Source organism: Cyprinus carpio, chromosome A15 (assembly GCF_018340385.1).
Source record: "Cyprinus carpio isolate SPL01 chromosome A15, ASM1834038v1, whole genome shotgun sequence".
Taxonomy (NCBI): Eukaryota; Metazoa; Chordata; class Actinopteri; order Cypriniformes; family Cyprinidae; genus Cyprinus; species Cyprinus carpio.
In genome coordinates this window covers 7,625,162-7,646,635 of record NC_056586.1, presented here as the reverse complement: position 1 = coordinate 7,646,635, position 21,474 = coordinate 7,625,162, and the positions used below count along the sequence as shown (strand labels likewise).

The 21,474-nt window shown below is 41.7% G+C and overlaps 2 protein-coding genes and 1 long non-coding RNA gene across 3 annotated transcripts; 2 read left to right on the top strand and 1 right to left on the bottom strand.

Moving 5' to 3' along the window:
• Positions 1 to 3,315: 3,315 nt before the first annotated feature.
• Positions 3,316 to 5,564, bottom strand: LOC122147675. Its single transcript, XR_006161728.1, has 6 exons — positions 5,358 to 5,564; positions 4,059 to 4,085; positions 3,904 to 3,934; positions 3,771 to 3,812; positions 3,557 to 3,683; positions 3,316 to 3,358 (listed from the first exon to the last, which is right to left on the bottom strand). It is a non-coding gene; the product is annotated as an uncharacterized LOC122147675 (long non-coding RNA).
• A 239-nt stretch (positions 5,565 to 5,803) lies between these two features.
• LOC122147674 (guided entry of tail-anchored proteins factor 1-like) lies at positions 5,804 to 19,775 on the top strand. The gene is made up of 5 exons (XM_042770904.1): positions 5,804 to 6,079; positions 6,749 to 6,914; positions 18,760 to 18,827; positions 18,951 to 19,065; positions 19,245 to 19,775. The coding sequence occupies exons 1-5, from the start codon at positions 5,990 to 5,992 to the stop codon at positions 19,316 to 19,318; spliced, it is 513 nt and encodes a 170-aa protein (XP_042626838.1). The 5' UTR covers positions 5,804 to 5,989; the 3' UTR covers positions 19,319 to 19,775.
• LOC109109569 (zinc finger BED domain-containing protein 4-like) lies at positions 8,889 to 11,318 on the top strand. The gene is made up of 2 exons (XM_042770874.1): positions 8,889 to 10,100; positions 10,837 to 11,318. The coding sequence occupies exons 1-2, from the start codon at positions 8,918 to 8,920 to the stop codon at positions 11,217 to 11,219; spliced, it is 1,566 nt and encodes a 521-aa protein (XP_042626808.1). The 5' UTR covers positions 8,889 to 8,917; the 3' UTR covers positions 11,220 to 11,318.
• Positions 19,776 to 21,474: the final 1,699 nt, after the last annotated feature.

Genomic DNA, 21,474 nt, shown 5'->3' with positions numbered 1-21,474 from the left:
TGAAGTAATCGAGAAACACCTGGTTTTCCTCAGCGCACACACAAGAGCCTGCAACAGAATGAGAAAGGAGAGCTTGTCAGTGCTCTCATCCAGATGAGCACATTTTTAAACACACTACTTCGTATAAAGTCTCGAGGACGAAGTAACCTCACCTCGGCCGCTTTCGCACGGCCCCTGTGCTCAATAGCGCGATATCAAGTAATCATAACTCTGCGAGAAAGGACAACGCGCTGAGACCGTTTATTATTTGATTAAAGATGAGAAAACTGATAAAAGTACCTCTTGATAATATTCCCTAAATTGTCCACTTTTTGAGCCGTACCCGATTCAAGGGTGAAATACTCCATGTTCTGACTTTAGTATTCGATCCATTAAGCGCAAATAAGACGGTGTTTTGAAGACGAACTTTATGTTTATTTGGTAAAAATTTATAATTATTTAATGTCGATTGCTCCACGCTTTTCCTGTTTCGCCAGTGTTTTCGGTCGCCATTGGAAGTATGAGGCCTGAGCTCACAGCTACTTCCGCTAGAAACGGCCGAAACAGGGGGAGGGGGTGAAACGCCTCGTCTTCTTCAGCAAAACAGAAGCAACGCGGATAATTTAAAAGTATGGAAATTCAGCGTGGCAATCTTGTTGCAAGGTCGCGATGTAAATCCGAAAACGTTTCTTGCCGTTTCGTCCCCACAGCGAAAACAATCTTTCGAATAACAAAGAAAACCTCGCGTTCCTGTTCGGAAATGCTGGCCCCCCCATGACGTAACGTAGCATGGGCGACAGTAGAAAAACGTTCTTCTTTTGTCTATTAAAAACAAGTCTGCTGAGGAACGCGACGGTTTGATGATTTAAATATATGCACACAACTAATATTAGCCACCTCCGCTACTTTTTTTATTTTATCACATGCTTGTTGGATTCCGTTTATGAATATTCTGCAAAGAAAGGTGCTCTAAATTAACTGGATTTACACAAATATGTTCCAACTGACAGAGGAAAGCGCAACTGCTTGTGGCGAAACAACATCACAAAATTTGCTGTGAATTAAATTAAAAAGTCCTTATTTTTATATTCCTTTTCTTTCCCATTTGCAATACTAAAGCAGTTACAGTGGCGCCTCAAAAGTATTCAAAACACTTTTAAAATGTATAACTTATTAATAATAATAATAATAAGTACTTTTAAAGAGTTAACACCAGCAAGCATACATTTCTTGCGAAACATGTTACAAAATAAGGTTGGTAAAAAAATTATAAAATAAGGTGGTTCAAATTCTAAAACATACAGTTCATTCTATTTAATAACTATATCATCCACACAGCTTTTTATATATACAGTTGGGGGGGGTTTGTTATAAAAAGTATTGCCAACTTTATCTGCATAACTACCCCCCCAGTAAATACTGTATATGTAAAAAAATATTATGTATAGAAAATCTCAACTGCAATAAAATAAAGCTTCCCAAAAATGCAGACCCTAAAAACCCATTAAAATGCCATGAATTTTTAATCTCCTTTATATATTATATATATATATATATATATATATATATATATATATATATATATATATAAACTATTATAATATATATATATATATATATATATATATAAACTATTATAAACACATACTTTTGATGTATTTAAAATATAAATTGTCTTTACTATAACTTTTTATCACTTCCCTCACATCCTTGCTCAATAAAAGTATTAATTTCTTTAAATAAATAAATAAATAAAAATTATATATATATATATATATATATAAATATATATATATATTATATATTTACTCCCAACTTTTCGAAACATTTAGTGTATATCCAACAACATTGATAATAAATCAGCCATATTAGAATTTCTGAAGGATCATGTGACACTGAAGACTGAAGTAATAACTGCTGAAAATTCAGCTGTGGCATCACATACATTACATTATATTTTTTTTAAGTATATTAATATAGAAAACCATTATTTTTTATTTCACATTACTGTTTTCAGAATTTTTGATCAAATAAATGCAGCCTTGCTTCTTTAAAAATCTGACTGTTCCCAAACTTTTTAACAGCAGTGTATGTAAAACTTTCTAAACCAATGTTACACCAAAACTTGATGAATATGGGAAGATATTACAATATCAGTACTGACATTGTCAAGCACATTGATTTTATTTAATGTTTTTCACATATTGACATTGTCAATGATCCATTAATTTTCTAGCTATCGCTTCCACATGAAATTTTTATGTTTTATATCTTATCTAGTGTTCTTTTTAATCACAGAAAGGAAAACAGAAGGGCAAAATATAAAGGTGAAATTACAACCATTTTATTTGTATGCCATTCCAATCATTACAGATACAGCTACATAAAAAAAGTTAATAATAATAAAAAAAAGAAACTGTACATGTGTACTTTTAACCTAAAACCTTGAGTGATACAGCTACTTCTGGCATGTTCACATGAATGAAATTACAGTAATTATTCGCATAACCTGCATGTTTAACACTGTAACACAGCTGTTGTTATTAGCTTTGCTAACACACACACACAATTCCATTTTTCATCCTTTTAAAGTACCATCACAAACTGCATATAGAAATTATGAAAACCTTTTAACAGCAGCTATACAACATTATTGCAATGCTTTCACCACACAAAGACAAAAGTCAATGTAAATCACACATCCGATGAGTGTTCTGGTACTAGTGAGCAGGATCGTTAATCAAAGCTGTTGATTCATAAAAGTTTGAATAAAGAGGTTTTAATTCATAGAATACAGCTTACAATCAATCCCAACCCCCCAGAAACAATAAAACAAAGCTTTTCTTACAGAACCCCCTTCCCATAAAATACAGGCTACATACAGTGTCCCTCATAGTGCCCCACGGAATGTTAGTGTCTCACGGCAAACTCTCCCAGCTTCAATTGAAAGACTTAAGAAATTTCATTTTTTTAATCTTTAAAAATGGCACGATCACATTATCCATCTCAACCTGTTACATACCCCTCCCTTTTTGTAAAAATGAAAGAGTTATATAAAAAAAATAAAAACAATAATAATAATAATAAGAGGAAGTTGTTTCATGACTGCAATTCTCCTTCAGGAAAAAACTGGGGGTGGGGAAAAGATGGAATCCCTCTTCTAAGGTTTTTTCTTGAACGTTGTCTATAAAATGAGCTTCTAATATTGAACTACTAAAAAACCTGCTTTTTAGAAAATAGTCAATAAAAATATTCCTCTGTATTGTACAAGAAAAAGAGGTATGGGAGCTCTGCTGAAATGTTATTAATGTTATTTAGCAGCTCCAATCTTTCTGGTCGGCCTCTCCCCCCGTCCGCCTCCTGCTTCATCATTGTCCACCTATAACAAAGCAAAAACCAATGAAATACATTAAATCAATAAATGTTTTTCAACAGACCCATAGCCACGGATGCATCCCTAACTGACATTTATTTCCCATCGCTCTGAACTACTGATAGATAAAGGGCTAAATACGTAAGCAATACCATATAGGACCAAGTTAGATTATTCTAACTTAATTATAAGATGACTTAGTACCTCATCTTTGGTCTCTCCGTTCTCCGCGGGAGTTTTTCTCCTCAGTCTCTGGCTTTGCATCCACTTTCTTCTCCTCTGGTTTGGCCTTTTCTACCTCCTTGGCCTTCTTGCCCTTTGCAGGTGCCTTCTGTAACGTTTCAGAAAAATACACGGTTAAGCCACTTCGGTAAACATTTATAAATAGCAATAAATCTTATTTCGATAACTGATTTACCTTCACTTTTGGCTTGGGCTCAGACTTTGTTGTTTGGGGTTTCTGCGAAACACAAATTCAGCGTAAGCTATATGCCTCATACAAAGATAAACGTGTAAATACGTCTTCAGAGGGACTGACAAAACCAACTTACACCCTGAAGTCTCTCGGAACCGCCTCTTGGGCTGTTTTGTTCATCATTTTGATGAGGGCCGGAATAAGAAGGCAACAAAAGAAACCGGCAATAAGTATCACAGTAACAAGCAAAAACCTGTTATTTGTCAGTATGTGTAACAGACACAGACTTACCTCAGCTGCTTCGGTGCCATTGTTAGCCTGCACCAGAGGAAAACAGAAGCTGTTAGTATGTGTATATGTGAGGGGGGAGGGTGTTGTACCCCTACACCCCCACCAATGATGGGCAATTATGTCATTTAAAAGTGCACGTCGGGGAGGAGTAGAACCATGGGTCCTGTACTAAGTTAATTTATTATTCAAGTTAAATTTGTCGCAAAAACATGGCGAAACAAAATACAAACTTATAAAAATAAACAAAAATAAAACAACTGATGATCGTGCATATTATTTGCATTAGCTCTGTCAAGCGTAGCTAGCTTATTATTTCGGGGTAACGATGTTACTGAAAAATTTCTGTGCTGCAGTAACGTTTGTTACCATGGAGGAGGGGAATAGTAACGCTAGCTCCGCCTCTACAGACAGAATTCATTCACTTCACTTTCGACGAGAAAACACATTAAATATCGTAAACCCAACATTGTTTACATAAACCAGATTTGCATCGAGATTAAAACAGAAAAGTGAAAACAGGAGGTTAATATCTTTAGTACACAAATACGCGAATAAAGTCGGTGAGAACTTTCTTAAACCACTTTACAAAGTCCGTTTCAAAGGTCAAGTGAGAAATTCAGGCGGGATGCGCAAGAAAAAACCGAATTATGAAATAAACCCGCTGGGATTAACTCGTTTGGATATAACGTAAGGCTTCAAATGTGTTTAGTGCCAAGGCAGCCATGACACTCGTCTCGAGACTTCAGTGTTGTGTGTCCTGCTCGAGAACCATATGGAGTCGTACACAACACACAACTACATATGTATTTACAGTTACACGAGGGTCTAAGAAAATACAAGCCCACAGTGTCCTCAAATTTACAACTTCGACTGCTCTGTATGTGTATGTTATAAAGGTATTAAAACACCGCGGTTAAAAGCAAAACATTTGCAGAACAAGCTCTTCTCCGTGAGGAATAACGTGACCAAATGTTACAAGGTTACACCCCTTTGTCTGATCACTACTTTGCGCATTCTATACACGATTCTAATGTAAAAGTAAAGCTGAGAATGCTCTATTCTTTAAATATCTAACGTTACACGCAGTCGACGGAATATACCACAGCTCCAAGTAAAAAGGCGCCAGATTCATGCCACCGACTCACATGTCCTAGATTACGAATTAACACATCCAGAAATGCAGTCAACAGTCACATAACTTCATATAAAGCTTCCTAGAGACGCGCGTATTTAATTATCGCATGCTATTAAAACCATACTATAAAAGAGGGGAATAAAAACAAATATTTTTGAACTTACTTTGCTCCTTTTAGGCATGGTTGCGTAAAGCTTGTGTGCTTTCAGAAAAAAAAAGAAATCAATTAAAGCAGCTTACGCGCTGATAAGTAAAGTGTAAGAACCGGGTCTAGGAAACACTGAAGCAAGCATTAATGTTCTATCGGAACAGAAACTAGCTGAAACCGGATTGGATCTCCCCTATCTATATTCTTTTCATTATAGCACTAACCTGATGTGAGCTACGCTCCGCCCCTTCTCATCGGTGATTGGCTGAAACGTCTTGGCAACCACATTTCAAACCAAAGGAAAGTACCTGTGTGGATAGTCTGAGATGTCAATCACAGTTTTGCATGTATATACTTTAGGCGCCACTTTATGTCATTTATTGTTACTGTAAGCGTGCAAATATATATTTAGTATTGATTGCATTGGTTATATATTCAGATATGTTGAATGCATTTAAAGAAAAACGCCGCTTAAGAAAGAAAAAAACTTTGATGTCTTATAAACAGTACCTTTTCGGATATTTGATATCTGTCGTTGCATATTTTTAGATAATGTAAGCATATTGTGACATTTAATGAAAGGAACCAGTTAAAAGCAGCGCTAGCGGGTTTGTATTATTGGGGGAGGATCAGGTTGATGAAGAGAAAATGGCTGACGGGTTTAACTGGTTCCTTGTACTGAGCTCGGTGTTTCTGGTCAACCTCGTGAAGACACTGCTGCCGTCCATTTCTTCATTTGTAAGTACTGATTCAAAGTTTGGGAGGCGTAAGCACATATATATTAAACGTGCATTAGTCGTATAGTGACGCCATAAATGCTCTGTGACATAGTCACAGCAAACAGCAGCTCTGTTCACCATCTCTATAGATTTAGCAGAGTCAGAATCATTCATAAACACCAACTAGAGGACATTTAATAGTGCCAAACAAACGTTTAATGTGGGCTAATGATATTTTACAAACCAATAAAACACACTGCACTTCTTTCATGGTATCAGATGATTGACAGTAGCATGGTACTGTGATGTAATGGCACTGAATGATTATTTATTCATATAATACACCATTTCAGATACTTGTACCATGTTATACGCCAAAAAACACATGACATAGTTTTACCATAGTGCCAAAAGCTTGCTAATGTCTGGTTAGGTGCATATCTAGATTAGAGTTATTATTAGAAATTGTAATTAAGACATTCATAGTATTCTTACTATGGAAAAATTTGAGAAATGTCTGCAATTGTAACCCAGATTTTATTTAAAAAAAATATATAATGTTTTGCCTTACTAGGTCTTTGTCAATAAATCACCCGTTTGATTCGGTTTTTGGTTATAGTCAATGTAAAAGCTTTGAGTAAATTTTATTGCGATTTAAAATGAATGAGCAGTGTGTTTGTTCTCATAGCTGACAAAGATCTTCCAGAAAGATGCTGATCAAGAGATGGAGATGAGGACGGAGATCCAAAACATGAAGATGGAGCTGTCCACCATCAGTATGATGGACGAGTTTGCCAGATATGCTAGACTGGAACGCAAGATCAATAAGATGACCGATCAGCTGAAGACTGTTGGTCTAAATAATTTTGTGCCTTTCTTAAAGGGGTTGTGTGCATTACAAGCATGTGCAGCAAAATGGTTCATGAAGTGACAATCACACAATGCATCAGAAACGAGTAATGGAAACTGCAAATTTAGAAGAAGAAAAAATACATTAATTCGCAAAAAAGTTTTTACACTTGCTTGAGGTGGTTTTTGACTTGTGCGAAAAAGGGTTAATGCTAATAATGGGAGATGGAAATAAATTGGTGCATGTTTGTTGAATAGTTTTGTGAATGTGCTTTGGGAAGTTATGAGATTGAGCTGTGGGAATATTTGGTACGGCATCACCTGACTAACCAGCAATTATTGTATTCAGTGGCTTTAACCTTTCCTAGTGATATTTAGTGCCGGTTTATCAGGAAGTGATCATTTTGTTCTCTTTGACTCGTTGACTGGAAACAGTGCTTATTCGCAAATGCTTTATGTGATTTTCCAATTTTGCGCAAAAGTTAAATTTGCAACTTTGGATGAAAACTCAGCTAATGATTGCTTTCTAAGTAATATTAATTTTGATTAATATGCGCGAGGGAGGGAGGGAGAGCAAGACAGTTTGAAGCAGGACTTGCGACTTGCTTGTTTGAAGTATGAAAATGACTTGACTTGACTTTGACTTGAGAACAAGTTACTTGAGACTTGACTTGACTTGAAGTGGAAGACTCGAATGACTTGAACTTATAATAAACAAACAGCAATAAAATTCATTTAAAAAAATAATTATTGTGACGTCAGCACCACTAATCAGCGTCTGTGCCTTTAACGCTGCACAATTCAAACCGCGCCAAACATGGCAGACAGTAGTCGAGCTCCACAAATAGTCTCGTTTGGCTATAAGGACTTTGAACTGGACCGTGCCAATAAAAAAAGATTTGCCAGATGCAAAATATGCAACGCAAGAATATCCGACACGACAACCACAACGTCAAATTTCATTCGACATTTCAAGAACCACAAGGAAAGGTAAGAAAGTCATCTCTTTATAGTCAGTTTCACTAAGATCTATAACGATTGCTAATGTAATGAATTAATCTTTTCTGTTTGTCATAATTTGGCCTTGGTTGCATATTATGTTTTTTTCTTATTAGAAATGTGACCATTATCATTACTGATACGTCTCGTAAATAACGTAGATTTATTGGGGAATTTGGCTATAACAGTGGCGTAGCCTGAATTTTAATGTTGATGGGCATCTTAAAATGAGCGGGCCGCTCTATATTACATGTAGGCTATAATGTCTGTATTAAATGTGCGCATTTTCAAGTGTTTGTGTGGACTGCGTGTGGAAACTAAAAAGCATTGCGCTTATACCATACTGCATGACAGGCGAACATGGAGGCGCCGATGTGATCACTAGCACCTAAAAATTTCTAAGAGGTTTTTTTTTTTTTTTTTGGTCATACAGACAAGAATAATTACAGCGTAATTACATATTAGGCAGTTTTTCAGTCACAATAATTAGTTTATAAGGTTATTATTAGCCCTTATACATGCTTACGTTTTACATTCTATCAGTAACTTACAAGTATTTACATTTCTGTGTCTATGTAAACATGAAAATGTGTCTGCTGGAACCAAACTTTACTTGCATACATCAGTAAATGATCATCACTTAAATTAATTTATATGTACAATTGATTTTCCTTAAATTACAGTATTTTAACAAATTTAAATAATGTTTGTGCATACGAAAATACATTTGTTTTAATGTTTACAGTTAATGTTAATGTTTACAGTTTTCCCTAATTGTTTTTTTTTTAATCCATTCAGATATGATGAATATCTCAAATCCAAGATACACTGCAGCGATCTACAGCAGCCATCCTTGTCACAGTTCATTGTGCCCCAGACTACTACATATCCAGTCAACCACCCTCGACAAAAAGCCATTACAGAAGCAATAATATCTGATCTGATCATTAATTGCAACATGCCCCTGTCTATCACTGACAACAAGCACTTCATTCACTTTCTCTCCATTATGGACACAAAATATACTGCAGTGAGCCGCAGAACCATCACCTCAAGACTTGACACTGTGGTGTCTGAGAGACAGTCAAAACTAATAAGTGAAATGGCCACAGTTGAAAATCTGTCTGTCACTGTGGACATCTGGTCAGACAGAAGAATGAGAGGCTTCCTTGGCGTCACCGCTCACTGGATGAACACTGCAGCAGATGCTATAACGTTGAAATCTCATCTACTAGCTTGCAACCGGTTCAAGGGGTCACATACGGGAGAGAGAATTTGTGAAGAATTTGAACAAATATGTGATCAGTATAAAATCAAACAAAAGATTGATCATATAATTTGTGACAATGCACCAAATATGAAAAAGGCATTCACCACATGTTTTCCCAGTTCAGCTGAAGCAGATGAGGATGATGATGACTGCCTTGATGATGCAGAACTTTGGAATGCCCTTCCAGTGGATGAGGAGGAGAGGCTGAATGAGACATTGACCTCCAAAAGTCAGCATAGACTACAGTGCTTTGCACACACACTACAATTGGTTGTTGGTGATGGTCTTAAAGAGACCAGGGCTGTCAGTTCGGCTCTGGCCAAAGCGTCGCGGATCAGTTCTCTGCTCCACACAAGTACTTCTTTTAAGGAGGAATTTGAGAAAGAATTTGGCCAACGTGGAGTTCCTGCTTCTGTTGTTACTCGATGGAATTCGACTTTCCGACAGCTGAAGTCCTTGCTTAGCTGTGACTACCAAACTTTGAGCAAGGTCTTGGATGTTAGAGGGCACAGAGAGACTATTTTCACTCTAAGAGAGTGGGCTCAGATTAAAGAACTGGTCAGCATTCTGAAGCCCTTTGCTGATGCCACTGATCTCACTCAGGGAGAGAAAGTTGTAACCATAAGTGCTGTGATTCCCTGTGTTCTCTCCCTCAACCATCACTTGGAAAACCAGAAAGAAGGAACACAATACTTGGTCAACCTAATCCACAGTCTTCAAAGATCACTGCAAAGAAGATTCAAAGGCATCTTTGTCAATGTAAAAATGTCTCAGCCAGAGACCAATGAAGGAATCCTGCCATTCTCTGATCCTGTTTATGCCAAAGCAGCTGTTCTTGATCCAGCCTTTGGGGTTATTTGGATAGAGCACGATGTATTGGTTGATGACAAGCTGAAGGAGCAGTTGACCATGGAAGTAAAAAGTAAGTGATAGGCTAACTTGTAAATATTACATTATTAGTAGTATTTTTTTTTTTTTTTTTTTTTTTTTACAGAAATTGGAAGTGCTGCACAATAAACCATTAAAAGTTTGCAATCTTGATTTAAACACCCAAGTAATCTTATTCCTAAATGACAATGTTTAAAGTACAATCACAGCAAACATTAAATTCTGCATTGGCACTGCTGCTGGCCCAGAGAGAGCAGTTATCATGTATAAGTATTAAAATTGAAATACAGATACTGTGCAGTTGAAAAACTGTTACAATCATTCAAACAATCACAGAAATACTGAGATAAAAGTTTGTAGTCTATGTGTCTACGCGATTTAAAAGTACCGATTTACTTAAAGTTACTTACTCAAGTTACTTAAAGTAATTTGATGCTTCAAATAAAGTTTCTGTCAGTTACAGTGACTGTCACTTAATGATTCATTCAAGAGATTCTTCAAAAACACTGATTCATCCAGTAATGAAACAAGTGAAGCTTTTATGAGTGAGACATTGAATCATTTATTCAGTTTCTGACAGCTTAAAAATCTTTTAAATTAAATATTTTTAAATAGACTACAGCAATTAACATTTTGTCATTTAGTAAATTACATGAAATTTATTTTAATTGTCTATTTAGAAAAAAAGCATGATTCTCAATGTATCCAGAATAATGCAGCTCTAGAATATTGTGTAGGTTTACTTGTAATTTTACATTTTTGTGTTTTAGATCTGATTCTCCAGGAGGCAGAGCATACCAATATGGAACAGACAGGTCATGGAGATGAAGAAGAGCAAATCAAAGGTGATGAAACTGGGCTGTTCTTATACCACAAAAAGCAGAAGAAATCCACTCATTTCAGCCCTGCTGCCCAGCTCAACCATTACCTGGACAATTGTGATGGCCAGAACTGCCTTTTGTTTTGGGGAATGAACAAGGAGAAAATGCCTTCACTGTTCCAAATTGCAATGAGGGTATTAGCTGTGCCTGCTTCAAGCGCACCTGTCGAGCGTGTGTTCAGTCATGGGGGGATTATTATGCGGCCCCATCGTTCACAGCTTAGTGCCATTGTCTTGGCAAACCTTATTTTCTGTAAATGCAACACATTTTAGACCGTTTCAATTAAATTGAATTAGACAGATTGGATTATACATCTTAGACTCAAAACGTTTTGTGTAAACAACACAATTTAATTTTATTTTCAGATATAAATGTAGCACAGATATGCATATGATTCATATATAGCAAATGTATAATGAATAAGATACATAATATATGTATACAAGTTCATCTTTTCTGTGCAAAAATAAATATGTATTGAAAAAATTTACCTCTATTTATTTTAGTACTGTGACTTGACTTGACTCGAAACTTATCAGGACTCGACTTGACTTGCTTAGGGTGAACCCTTGACTTGACTTGACTTGCTTAATTTAACTGAACTGTGACTTGAGACTTGACTCGAGACTTGATGGTTAAGACTTGAGACTTGCTTGGACTTGACCATGTGTGACTTGTCCCCACCTCTGTGACTTGAGACTTGACTCGAGACTTGATGGTTAAGACTTGAGACTTGCTTGGACTTGACCATGTTGTGTAGTATTGCTCTGTTTGAAAACAATGGGCAATGGGCAAGTGTTAAGATATTTACAGTCCCCAGCACACCTCACTAGAAGCATGTAAACTGCCTTTCTCCACTTTATAGTGGGGCGAGAAGAACAGAGAAAACCAAAAGTTTCTTCACTTTGCAGTAGAGAATTCAGATTCTCAGGCCAAGTGTGGAAAATGGCAGGTGGGTTTCAGATAACGGCTTCAGCATTCATAAAGGAAGACAAATGGCTTGGCTGCTGTCTGTTGCTGTCCTTCAAGTTATTGGAGAATAGCATAGATATAACTTGTTAAAGGCATAGTTCACCCAAAAATGAAAGTTCTGTCATCATTTACTCAATCTCATGTCGTTCCAAACACACAGGACTCTGGTTCCTCTTTGAAACACAAAATGAAGATACTTTAAACCTGAGAGATTTCTGTCCATCCATTAAAAATGAATATTGTTTCTTTTTTAAACAGATAGACAGAGAAAATCCTTGAAGGGTGGATTTATTGAAAACTTTGTGCTCTGAGTGAAGACGGTGCTCTCCGTAGTGCTCCAACTCCCTCGTGCTCTCTGTGCCTTGAGTGGTGGATCCCGTGCTGTGCTCTCCTGGTTGGGGCTGACGGTCACACGCTGCTCTCTATAACAGAGGTGGCAAGAGTTAGTGTCTGCGTCGGGAGACATTGCTCACCATACTGCTTTCCTTCCCGGCTTAAGTAGATGCCGCTTAACGAGCTGCAGGTGCGGCCGCTCAGCCCGTGACGAGCTAGTGCCGTTGATTCCACTGTGTTGCCAGGGCGACGCTGACGAGCGCTCGGGACACACGTCACACTCCCCCCCCCCTAAGCGTCGACCTGCGTCTGCGGAACAATGGGGAGATATGGGGAGGGTGGGGAGTGGAGCCTGACAGACCTGCGAAAGCTGCCCCTATCCTGGAGAGGCCGTCCGCGTTGGCGTTGGCTGTCCCCGCCCGGTGTTGTACGGTGAAGTGGAAGTCCTGGAGCGCAAGGAACCACCGGGTCACCCTGGGATTGGTGTCCTTTGCGCGGGCCATCCACTGCAGTGGCGCATGATCTGTCAGCAGGGTGAACCGGCGGCCGAGGAGGTAAAAGCGAAGCTCCAGGACTGCCCACTTGACAGCCAACGCTTCCTTCTCCACGGCGGCATACCGTTGTTCGGTCGGGGTCAGCTTCCGGCTAATATAGATCACCGGGTGTTCCTCGCCGTCCTGGACCTGGGAGAGAACGGCTCCCAACCCGGTGTCTGAGGCGTCGGTTTGCACCAGGAAGGGGCAGTTGAAATCGGGGGCTCGCAGGACTGGCTCCGTGGTGAGGGCTGACTTCACCTGCTGGAATGCCTCTTCCGCTTCTGGACTCCAGGCTACCTTCTCGGGTTGCCCCTTCCTGGTCAGATCTGTCAGGGAAGAGGTCTCAGGAGGAGAAGTTAGGGATTTTAAAACAACGGTAGTATCCCGCCAACCCCCAAAAAGGCTCGTACCTGGGTCTTGGTAGTGGGCCGCGGTGCCGAGAGGATAGCTGTCACCTTCTTTTTCCTGGGGGCGGATGAGGCCGCGACCCACGCAGAAGCCCAGGTACTTGGCTTCGGAGAGAGCCAGGTGACATTTCCGGGGGTTGGCGGTGAGCCCCGCCTGGCGGAGTTCCAGCAGCACCCTCCGGAGCCGCTCTAAATGCTCCCCCCAGGTCTCGGAATGGATGACCACGTCGTAGATGTAGGCCGCGGCGTATGCCATATGGGGCCTCAGCAGGACATCCATGAGCCTCTGGAAGGTGGCGGGTGCCCCGTGCAGGCCGAAGGGAAGGACCCGGTATTGCCAGTGGCCACTGGGGGTTGAGAAGGCTGTCTTGGGCTTGGCATCCTTAGACAGAGGGACTTGCCAATAACCTTTGGTGAGGTCGAGAGTCGATATGAACCGGGCCCTTCCCAGTCGATCCAGGAGCTCATCGACCCGGGGCATGGGGTAGCCATCAAATTCAGAGACCTCATTTAGGCGGCGGAAGTCGTTGCAGAACCGGAGGGTGCCGTCGGGCTTCGGGACCATTACGATGGGGCTGGACCAGGGACTCCGCGAGGGCTCATTTACCCCCAACTTCAACATCTCCTGTACCTCTGTCTCGATTGCGTGTCGCCGAGCCTCCGGGACACGATAGGGTTGCTGCCGGACGATAACTCATGGTGGTGTTCGGACTTCGTGCTGGATGACGGTCGTCCGCCCTGGCAGGGGGGAGAGAACACATCCAAGAACTGACCGACCAGGTGCTGCAGTTCCGTCTTCTGGGCCGCGGAGAGATTGGGATCCATGTCTACAACCACGGGAGAGGTGGTGGCGAGGGCCGAGAGCTGGGGTCCGGTCCCCACCCAGCGCTTCAACAGATTTTATATGATAGAGCTGCTCCTCTTTTCGGCGACCTGGTTGGCGCACTTTATAGGTGACGGGGTCCTACCCGTTCGGTGACCGTGTATGGGCCCTGCCAGCGTGCCAGGAATTTACAGGCGGAGGTGGGGACCAGAACCATGACGTAGTCTCCCGGCTGGAACTCCAGTGGTTGGGCGGCCCGATTGAAGAGGCGCTGCTGGTCTTGCTGGGCCTTGGAAAGGTGCTCCCGGACCAATGGCATGACCCTGTCGATCCGCTCTCTCATGGCCTTGATGTGCTCGAGGGTGGTCCGACATACCGCAGGCTGTTGTTCCCAGGCTTCCCGGGCGACATCTAGAAGCCCTCGGGGTTGGCGGCCGAAGAGGAGCTCGAAGGGCGTGAAGCCGGTGGAAGCCTGGGGCACCTCCCGGATCCCGAACAGCACATACGGGATCATTTGGTCCCAGTCGCGTTGGTCCTCGGCCACGACTCGTCGCAGCATCTGCTTAAGGGTCTTGTTAAAACGTTCCACGAGCCCATCAGTTTTGTGGATGGTACACGCTGGTCCGGATCTGCCGGACTTTGAGGAGCTTGCAGAGGTCAGCCATGATCCGGGACATGAAATGGGGTGCCCTGGTCGGTCAAGATCTCCGCTGGTAGGCCAACCCGACTACTCAGGAGGAAGAGCTCCTGGGCGATGTTCTTTGCGGGTGGCCTTGCGGAGGGGAATGGCCTCTGGGTAGCGGGTGGCATAATCCACGATAACTAGGATGTGTTCATGCCCCCGGGCGGACTTCGGCAGCGGCCCCACCAGGTCCATCCCAATGCGCTCGAAGGGCACCTCTATGATAGGCAGCGGGATCAGTGGGCTGGGGGGAGGAGTATGTGGCGATGTCCGTTGGCACGTCGGGCAAGCTTGGCAGTACCGCTTGACATCCCCCTCCAGTCCTGGCCAGTGGAAGCGATCCCGGATCCGTTGCGCGGTGTGTTTTGAGCGCCGAGGTGGCCAGCCATCGGGTGGGCATGGGCGAGTTCCAACACCGTCTGGATTTTGCTTCGCGGTACCACCAGCAACGTCTTTTCCTCCCCCCTTCGCTGCGCGACACAGTAAAGCAGGCCGTTTTGGATGACGAAATGGGGGGGGGGGGTGGGGGTGGGGAGCCGGTTGTAGATCCTCTCCTTCCGCCACCCGCACTTGAGACCAGCAATGCTTGAGGCGTTCGTCCCCCGCTGCTCTTTTGGCGAGCGTTCCCCCTCCCGCTATCCGCTGGAAGACATCAAAGAACAGGTTAGAGTTTTGGGAGGGGGACCTCACCTCCTCGAGGGCTGTCCGACGTCAGCAGCGCGGGGCGTCGTCGAGGGCGCCTTGCTGATCTCCGGCGTCGGCGGTTCCCGGCCAGGCTAGCAGGCTGTGTGCTGGAGGTGAGGAGCTGATCGAACCCCGGCCAGTCCTTTAAGATTCCCACTTCGACGGGCCAGGAACCAGGTGGCGCGGTAATGGTCACTCGCCGTGCCGGTACATGTCTGGTATCCCCGTGCACACACGTTATCGTCAGCCGGGCTCTGGAACCTGTTCGGGGCGGAAGGACAGTTGGTTGTATCAGGCTTACCCCGCTGCCCGAGTCGAGGAGGGCGATGATGAACGGCCGGCCATTGATGTGCACCTCGGCTCGCGGGGCCTCCGGCGGCGGATTGTGAACTGAACAGCCTGCTAGCCACGTCCGTCCTGGGGAGCTCGGCGGCTCGGTGGGCATCGGTTCGTCCTGGGGGCCGGGAACCGCAGGCCTGCTCACGGGTCGCTGGGTGCCCTCCGGCGAGCGTCGCTCCTGGACCACCCTTCGGGGGAAAAGGCGGCGCTCGCTCCCCTACCTCCCGGTGTTGGGCGGCCTCCGCCAGCTCAATGGCCTCCACGAGCTCGTCGAGATCGGTGGGATTCCTCATGCCAGCCGCCTTTCCTGAACGCGCGGGGGAGGGCGCGGAGGAGTCGGTCGATCACCACACGCTCAGCTACCTTGTGTGCGGAGGGACCCCCTGTCAATAGCCAATGTTGGGCCAACCGGGTTAGTTCTGCCGCTTGGGCGCGAGCGGGCTGTCGAGCTCGATATTCCCAGTCATGGAACTGCTGCGCCGCACAGATTGGGGAGAGGCCTACTCGGCTCAGGATTTCCTTTTTCACCTCTCCATAGTCCCGGCTTCTCTCAGCCGTCATGGTGAAATACGCCCGCTGCGCTTCCCCGGTCAGCAGCGGAGCGAGAAGTCTGGCCCACTCGTCCTCCGGCACACGCCTCCCGGATCGCGGTGTGGCCTCAAACATTTGAATATACATCTCCACATCGTCGTGCGCCGTCATTCGCGGCATCAGCTGTACGGCTTGGACACGGGGGTCAGGCAGCGGTGGGCGGCGGTGCGGAGGGCGGCGAGCTCGCGTTCGGCGTCTCCTTGACGTGAGGCCATGTGCTCCATTATTTGCTGCTGGCGGATGCTCACCTCGGTGAGGTGTTTAAGCAGCTCTTCCATGCCGGGGGAGGAGCGGCCGCCTGTGGAAACAGAGCAGAGGGAAAAGAAAACCAATAAATAAAAACAAAAAAATGGGTGACGGTGACTTTAACGATCTCTTCGGGGGTCGGTTGTCGGTGTCCACCTCACACTATTGCCCGCATTCTCCACCAGTGTGGCGAGGTGAGGAACTACACGACAACCGATAGACAGAGAAAATCCCCGAAGGGTGGATTTATTGAAAACTTTGTGCTCTGATTGAAGACGGTGCTCTCCGTAGTGCTCCAACTCCCTCGTGCTCTCTGTGCCTTGAGTGGTGGATCCCGTGCTGTGCTCTCCTGGTTGGGGCTGACGGTCACACGCTGCTCTCTACAACAGAGGTGGAAAGAGTTAGTGTCTGCGTCGGGAGACATTGCTCACCATACTGCTTTCCTTCCCGGCTTAAGTAGATGCCGCTTAACGAGCTGCAGGTGCGGCCGCTCAGCCCGTGACGAGCTAGTGCCGGTGATTCCACTGTGTTGCCAGGGCGACGCTGACGAGCGCTCGGGACACACGTCACGGAAAGAGTACTCTAAAAAAAAATATTCCATATCGATAATTGAGCGGTTTCAGTTCAATCCATTTCACATTTATTTGCATAGCACTTTTCACAATACATATGGTTTCAAGGCAGCTTCACGTAAAATTTGGCAGTTTTTATGATGATTCCAAGTTGACGTTAACTGAGGTCCTCGCGGGGGTTTCACGTAAAATTTGGCAGTTTTTGGGGTAATCTGAAATCTTTGTAAGAGGCTGGATCCAAAACTGAATCTAGCATAAACTCTAGTTATGATGGGATGGGCATCCTGAGGTAGAAACACAAAAGCAAATGGAGAATAATTAGCGTAGCTGCAGGTTCATAAGAATTCAAACAAAAGATAATTATGGGCAGTCTTCTGAAGAGACGTGATCTAAACCTTAAAGGAACACTCCACTTTTTTGAAAATTTAAAACTTGACTCTTCTGTAGTTACATCGTGTACTAAGACTGACGAAAGATGAAAAGTTGCGATTTTCTAGGCCGATATAGCTTGGAACAATACTCTCGTTCCACAATGATATTACGCAGCCCCTGAAAATAGTCCCAGCTAGGTAACGTCCTATAAGCCTATTTTCAGGCGTTGCGTAATATCATTGCGCCTGCTGCAACCATGGTACGGCAGCAAAGTTCCTTGATTATTACGCCAGATTGAGAGTATAGTTCCTAGCCATATCAGCATAGAAAATCGCAACTTTTCATTTTTCGTCGGTCTTAATACACAATGTAACCACAGAAGAGTCAAGTTTTAAATAGGAAAATATAGAAACCCTTTGGTCATTTTTGAGCGAGATGCTAAGGGTCTAATCAGATTCAATGATCTATGCTAAGTTAAGCTAAAAGTGCTACCACCAGATGGATTCGAAAACGGTAAAACTCAACTGTTTAACTCTAGGGGAGTTGGAAAATTAGCCTATTTTCAAAAAAGTGGAGTGTTCCTTTAAAGAGTTTTATATTAGATATGGCATCCATGGTCTAGAATGATTTTGATTCGTGAGTGATCTGTGGTTGAAACTGTTGACTTCCAAAAGGATGAAAATGTACCTGAGATGTAGTTTACACTTCTCTTGTGCGCTACGGAACAGAAGGGAATTTACATTAATTAAATAATGAAAACTTTATCTCTGATCTCATTCTTGCACATCAGGGGTGTCCAGTCTTGGTTTCTGGAGAGCTACCTTTCTGCAAAAGTTCAGCTCCAGCCCGGATCAAACACACCTGAAGCAGCTGATGAAGATCTTCAGGAGCGCATTATAACAGATCACTTTGTTGGAGAAGGGTTGGAACTGAAATCTGCTGAAAGATAGCTCTACAGCAACAGGATTGGGACCGGATTAAATGATTTGTTTTAAAGCAGGGTTTCTCAAATCTGGCCCTGGAGGGTCACTGCCCTGCAGAGTTTAGCTCCCACACTAATCAAAACACCTGAGCAAGCTAATGAAGTTCTGTAGAGCTACTAGAAAATGACAGGTAGTGCAGGTTTTGAGCTAAACTCTGCAAGGCACTGGCTTTCCAGGGCTGGATTTGAAGAAGCCTGTTAAAAAGGAAACCATGAGTAGACAGAAATTTTGGTTATATTCATTGTCTGTCTTTCTTTTTTCTTTTTTTACAGTCAAATCAAGAACTTCACAGCAGGCAAAAATGAAATGGATTGTAAATATTGTGTTTTACATTCTTCAGGTGGGTGAGGATTAATGTTTTAATATGTGCTTTGATATGATTCATGTATGATTCATGTGTGAATCAGTTGTTCATTTTCTCTCACGATGGCATTTTATTCAGTTTTTTGCTGTGTGTTGTTAGGCGGCCCTCATGATCTCGCTCATATTGAAGTATTATGCCGACCCGGTCACAGTTGTGCCTAGTAAATGGATTGCTCCACTGGAGAGACTAGTAGCCTTTCCTTCTGGAATTGCAGGTATGTCCAAGTCTCCTGTGGTCTTTGATTGCCATTTTGGAAGGATAGTAGGATAAATTGATTTAAAATGTGAATAACTTGGCATCTTAAATACATTACTGAAATGCTGTCTTGATGAAATAAATATAATTACATGAAGTTTAAAGTCTTATGAAGTGCTTTTTGCTGCTTTATCTCAGGCGGTGTTGGAATCACATGCTGGCTGGTTGTCTGCAACAAGGTTGTGGCCATCAGTCTACATGCTGTCAGTTAATCTAACAGTGGTTTATCAGCATGATTACGCAGTCACTGAATTTTTCTGTACAGGTTTGTTTCAATCCTCTTGCTAAAAAAACAGTCTATATTGTACATTTTGTGATGAATGGTCCAAACTGATTGGTCTGTTTGTTTTTTAATGCCATTCACCGTTCCGTTAAGTGGTCGAAGTGTGTAGTAAATTGGTTTTAGCCTTCATTGTTTACAAATTCTTGTTGAATGACATTTAAAGGTTTTTATTTTCATTTAGCTAGTAGATGCTGACATGTAAACATTCCAAAAATTGCAGAACTTTTTTTTTTCTTTTCAAGGTTTATGTTGTAATCTCAAGCAAAGCAAAAGATTTTCTCTATTTATTGCTTGTACCAAAATTGTATATTATGTTTGTCAGTGTTATAAACGTATTTATTGGTTTTTGTTTTTCAATGAAATAAATATAAATGTGCAAATGAAAAGGTGTGTACAGTGTTTTATTTGCCTTTTAAAGTAGTAAGAATAAGTTTGTGAACCCTTTTAAAATGTCTGAATTTTTCCTAAACCATGATGGTCCTTCAGCCATTCTTCACAGTTGGGAAGAGGTTTTAGTGTTGGTTTGCAGTGCCTTTTTTTGCATTTTTGCTAAAAGTTTCAACTTTTCTCAGAATATTTCCCCAGAATTGCTGTGGAACATGGTCTTGGACAAAGATGAGATGTATCCATATTTTATTTTAGCAGCAATGGTTTCATTTATGTTGTCCGTTCATGAACCATGTTCAGTGTTTTTCTGAAGGTCTTTTGCCGCAATACTTGGGTTCTTTTTCAGTGTTCTGACGGTGATCTTTGCTGTAATGTGTTTTTAGAGAATGGGATCAAGGCATGGTTCGCATCAATCTTTTTATTGAGAAGAATAGATCTGTCAGTAACCAGGCTTTGTGTGCCTTCATTTAAAGGGCAGGACACATGTTCAACCCACACTTCAAATTTTATTTCCTTAATTGATTCCGGTTTGCTTTCGGAGATGTCGTAACACAGAGGATCACTTACTCAGTGTCCTAAATAACATTTTGAGAAACATTTTGATAATTGCCACGATGTATGTGTAATAATCATCACAGAAATCTAGATATTTTGTGAGGCTTTGTAAATATTCTTTCCACTGTATTTATTTGTATAATGCAATGTGTTAAATGTGTTGTTATAATGGTTGCTAAACCGCTAAAGCCTGAAGTAAAAAAAAAATTAAAGTTAATTAAAAAATTAATGTTTGAACTTAGAAGTATAGTTTACTTGGAATTCTTTGTTTGTTTACGTTTTCTTTAAGTAAATATCAAAGTTATGATCCCGTTGTTCCCATCATGCACTGGGGCATCAATAATTAATAAGGTTTTTACTGTGTTTGTGTTTTGTTTACACTGTTTTATGGCTGCTTTTGTTGGTAGGTTTAGTATCATGCTGTTTTTTGAAATCTGGAGATAAGTTTCTACTCAAAATTACCCATTCATACTCTATCACTATCCACTGATTGTTACTGTCATTGTGTTCCGTGTACCAAGTATTTGGGTCTCTGTGTTCATTTCGGTAATAACTATATTGAGTAGACATATTAGAAAATTGTTTATTTGTAAATAAACCATACTATAATAGCATGTTTTTTTTTTTTTTTTTCAGTGCTACATTGATTAAACTTTAGAAACTGTGATTGAGGAAAATGTACTTGAGTATTGCAGAGTAATCTTAAAAAAAAATAAGTAGAAATTACTAATAAAACTCTAACTGGCCATGTTAAATTTACTTATTTCCTTTGCTAATTTTATAACTTAGTTAATAGATTTTACTTAATTCCACATTTAAATTTTACTTAAAATATGTGTGCAAAAACGTACAAAAGAAAATATTTATTAAATTTAAATATTTTCAGGGTTGTTGCATTACCGTATCCCATTGTCCTATCTTCAGTTGTCCTGTCACCCTTCAATGGACTCTCTAGTAAAAATCCAACAATTCCAGAATAAAACAAAAGTTCAGTGTCAAAGTGAATTCACTTCAGAATTTGATTTAAAATATTTTACAAGACACAATGTAAAAAAAAAAAATGGAATTCATGAAAAAAAGAAAAAAAAACACCAGGAGCTGTGTGATATTTTGAATGAGGAAAATCTATAGCAATGTTCTGTA

What these genes read in the sequence shown, in the direction of transcription:
- LOC122147674 (XM_042770904.1), top strand. Translation starts at nt 5,990, where the DNA reads ATGGCTGACGGGTTTAACTGGTTCCTTGTACTGAGCTCGGTGTTTCTG. An exon ending in CGATCAGCTGAAGACTGTTG is followed by an intron (nt 6,915 to 18,759) that starts GTCTAAATAATT and finishes CTTTTTTTACAG; the next exon opens with TCAAATCAAGAACTTCACAG. An exon ending in TTGTGTTTTACATTCTTCAG is followed by an intron (nt 18,828 to 18,950) that starts GTGGGTGAGGAT and finishes GTGTGTTGTTAG; the next exon opens with GCGGCCCTCATGATCTCGCT.
- LOC109109569 (XM_042770874.1), top strand. Translation starts at nt 8,918, where the DNA reads ATGGACACAAAATATACTGCAGTGAGCCGCAGAACCATCACCTCAAGA. An exon ending in GTTGACCATGGAAGTAAAAA is followed by an intron (nt 10,101 to 10,836) that starts GTAAGTGATAGG and finishes TTTGTGTTTTAG; the next exon opens with ATCTGATTCTCCAGGAGGCA.